The 2,068-nt window shown below is 34.5% G+C and overlaps 1 protein-coding gene across 2 annotated transcripts in view; it reads left to right on the top strand.

The window, feature by feature from the left end:
• Nucleotides 1–2,068, top strand: part of IRSp53 (Insulin receptor substrate 53 kDa) — a 131,341-nt gene that overhangs the window by 16,841 nt on the left and 112,432 nt on the right. For both annotated transcript variants that reach the window (XM_018511432.1, XM_018511431.1), the window contains exon 2: nt 113–291. In XM_018511432.1, the coding sequence (XP_018366934.1) occupies nt 247–291 (45 nt within the window). In that variant the 5' untranslated portion in view covers nt 113–246. The remainder of the gene's footprint in view (nt 1–112; nt 292–2,068) is intronic.

Below are 2,068 nucleotides of genomic sequence, written 5' to 3'. Positions count from 1 at the left end.
TATGTATACAACTTATTGTAGACTTATTAAATTAATTTTTACACGCGTGTTTATTTTAATGAACATCCATAGAATTACGCGATATCTAAAATATTTGCTTTTTTTCTTTTAGGTCGGAAGAGCGCGATAATATCGAACATACGTCGCGATCGAGCACAGGAAAGCGGAACGGCCACGTGAGATCTGGTCTCCAGAGGACGGGAAAATATGAGCATTTCGTGAAGCCAGGAAAGTAGAGTTTTCATCATGGAAACCGAGGAACTTACTAGGCTCGTCGACGAGATCTACAAAGTAAGTAATCTTTTCGACCGAGTATATAGGGAAAACGATCAAGCGCACTTACTTTCAATTATTGGACAGTTATGCCCGAATTGACAAGGAAAATGCAAATCTCAAGTTTCAACTAGAAAGTAGTTGAAATAAGTGGTCTGGTTGTTTACACGATTATCATTGAAGAACGAAAATACATTCATTCTTAGAGAAATTTAATACTGTAAATATTAAATTGATTAGTGATAAATCATTTAATTTGAGTATTAAAACAACGAATGTTTTTAACTCGAAATAAATAATTAATCACTAACTAATTCAATATTTACAATAATAAAGGACTAACTACATGGAACATTGAGTTTCGGTGAAACGAGTTAGTTTTCATGTATATTGTAGTCTATAATGTGGTGAACAAAAAATATCATAGACACCAGGCTTAATAATAGATAGTTTGTGAGCTATGGTGTATGAAAAATCCTCCGTGAGCACAAGTTTCATATTTTTAATATTCCACAGTTCAAAACTATCCATAATATTAAGCTTTGTGTCTGTGAAATCTTCTGTTTCATTACAATATAAACATTACATGATGTACATTTTAAAAAAATGGTTCATTTGATTAAATTAATAGGCCTATCTCATAATAGGAGGCTTTCCTCTATGTATTTTTAAGTCAAACATATTATATTTGACTTAAATACATACATTTTTTAACAAAAGAAATAAAAACAACGAAATTAATTTAGTTTAAAATGAACAATTTTTTTTCACGGTGTAAAATCTAATTCATTTCACTGGGACTTAATTTTCCATAATTACAATTATAATCAGTAAAATAAATTAATTTTTATAACTATAATTATAATTAGTAGGTTCACCCTTCAGGGTTCTTTCTCTAAAGATATATCTTTTGCACGAAAAGACGCGAGAATTTAAACAACAACCGATTTTATTTTATAATAATTTCACGATTTTATCGAAGTCTTGCTTAAAAAAATCTGCATTTTTCGGAGGAGCATTTAGGAGATTGGCTTCGTAATCAGGCTTCCAGGACGTCCAACATAATTATCGCGGCAGCACCCGGCTATGGTATGGAACATGGAACGACGCTTAGTTACGATCTCCCGGAGATCGCATCGAAATAACGAGGTAACCGCCGGTTAACCCCGTTATCGCGCGGCTGAGAGTTTATGAGGTCCCGTCGCTGACAAGCGAGCCCCATGGCGCGAGTATATCACGCTGCGCGTAGTTATGTTTCAGCGGGGTTATTCAGCCAGGTGTACTTGGGAGGGGGAGGGAGTGCGCACCCCTGCATGGATATTAATTGGCTTCCGATCTACACGCAACCCCTTCTCACGCGTGCCATCGGTTTTCGCGTGTCGAGAGTGCGCCGTTACAGAATGTCGTTCTCCGTAACCGCACATTCCTTGGGGTTGTAATATTATATATACATAAAATCGCATATAACTTTGTAACATATATATACATGTAATTATATATATATATGTGTAAATAATTAATTTTGTAAAATCAATGATGAATAAGTTAATTTGCCACTTAACATATGTATATCTGTCTTAGGCATATAGAGTTATAAGAGTTATAAGTAAGAGTATAGCAAAGAAGTGAGATGGGCTCAAAATTACATCCGGAGGTGAAATATGTAGAGCAATAAGTGTAATAGATAATAGTACGCGCGAAAATATTCACAGCTTATAATATTAGGTGTTGAACTTAATTCCTGCCGTTTTTTCGTCTCCAAAATTGATTTGTTTCGAAGGGAAGATGAACGAAT

This window comes from Trachymyrmex cornetzi, unplaced genomic scaffold, assembly GCF_001594075.2.
Source record: "Trachymyrmex cornetzi isolate Tcor2-1 unplaced genomic scaffold, Tcor1.1 scaffold371, whole genome shotgun sequence".
NCBI classification, from domain to species: Eukaryota; Metazoa; Arthropoda; class Insecta; order Hymenoptera; family Formicidae; genus Trachymyrmex; species Trachymyrmex cornetzi.
This window is presented reverse-complemented; position numbering and strand designations above follow the sequence as displayed.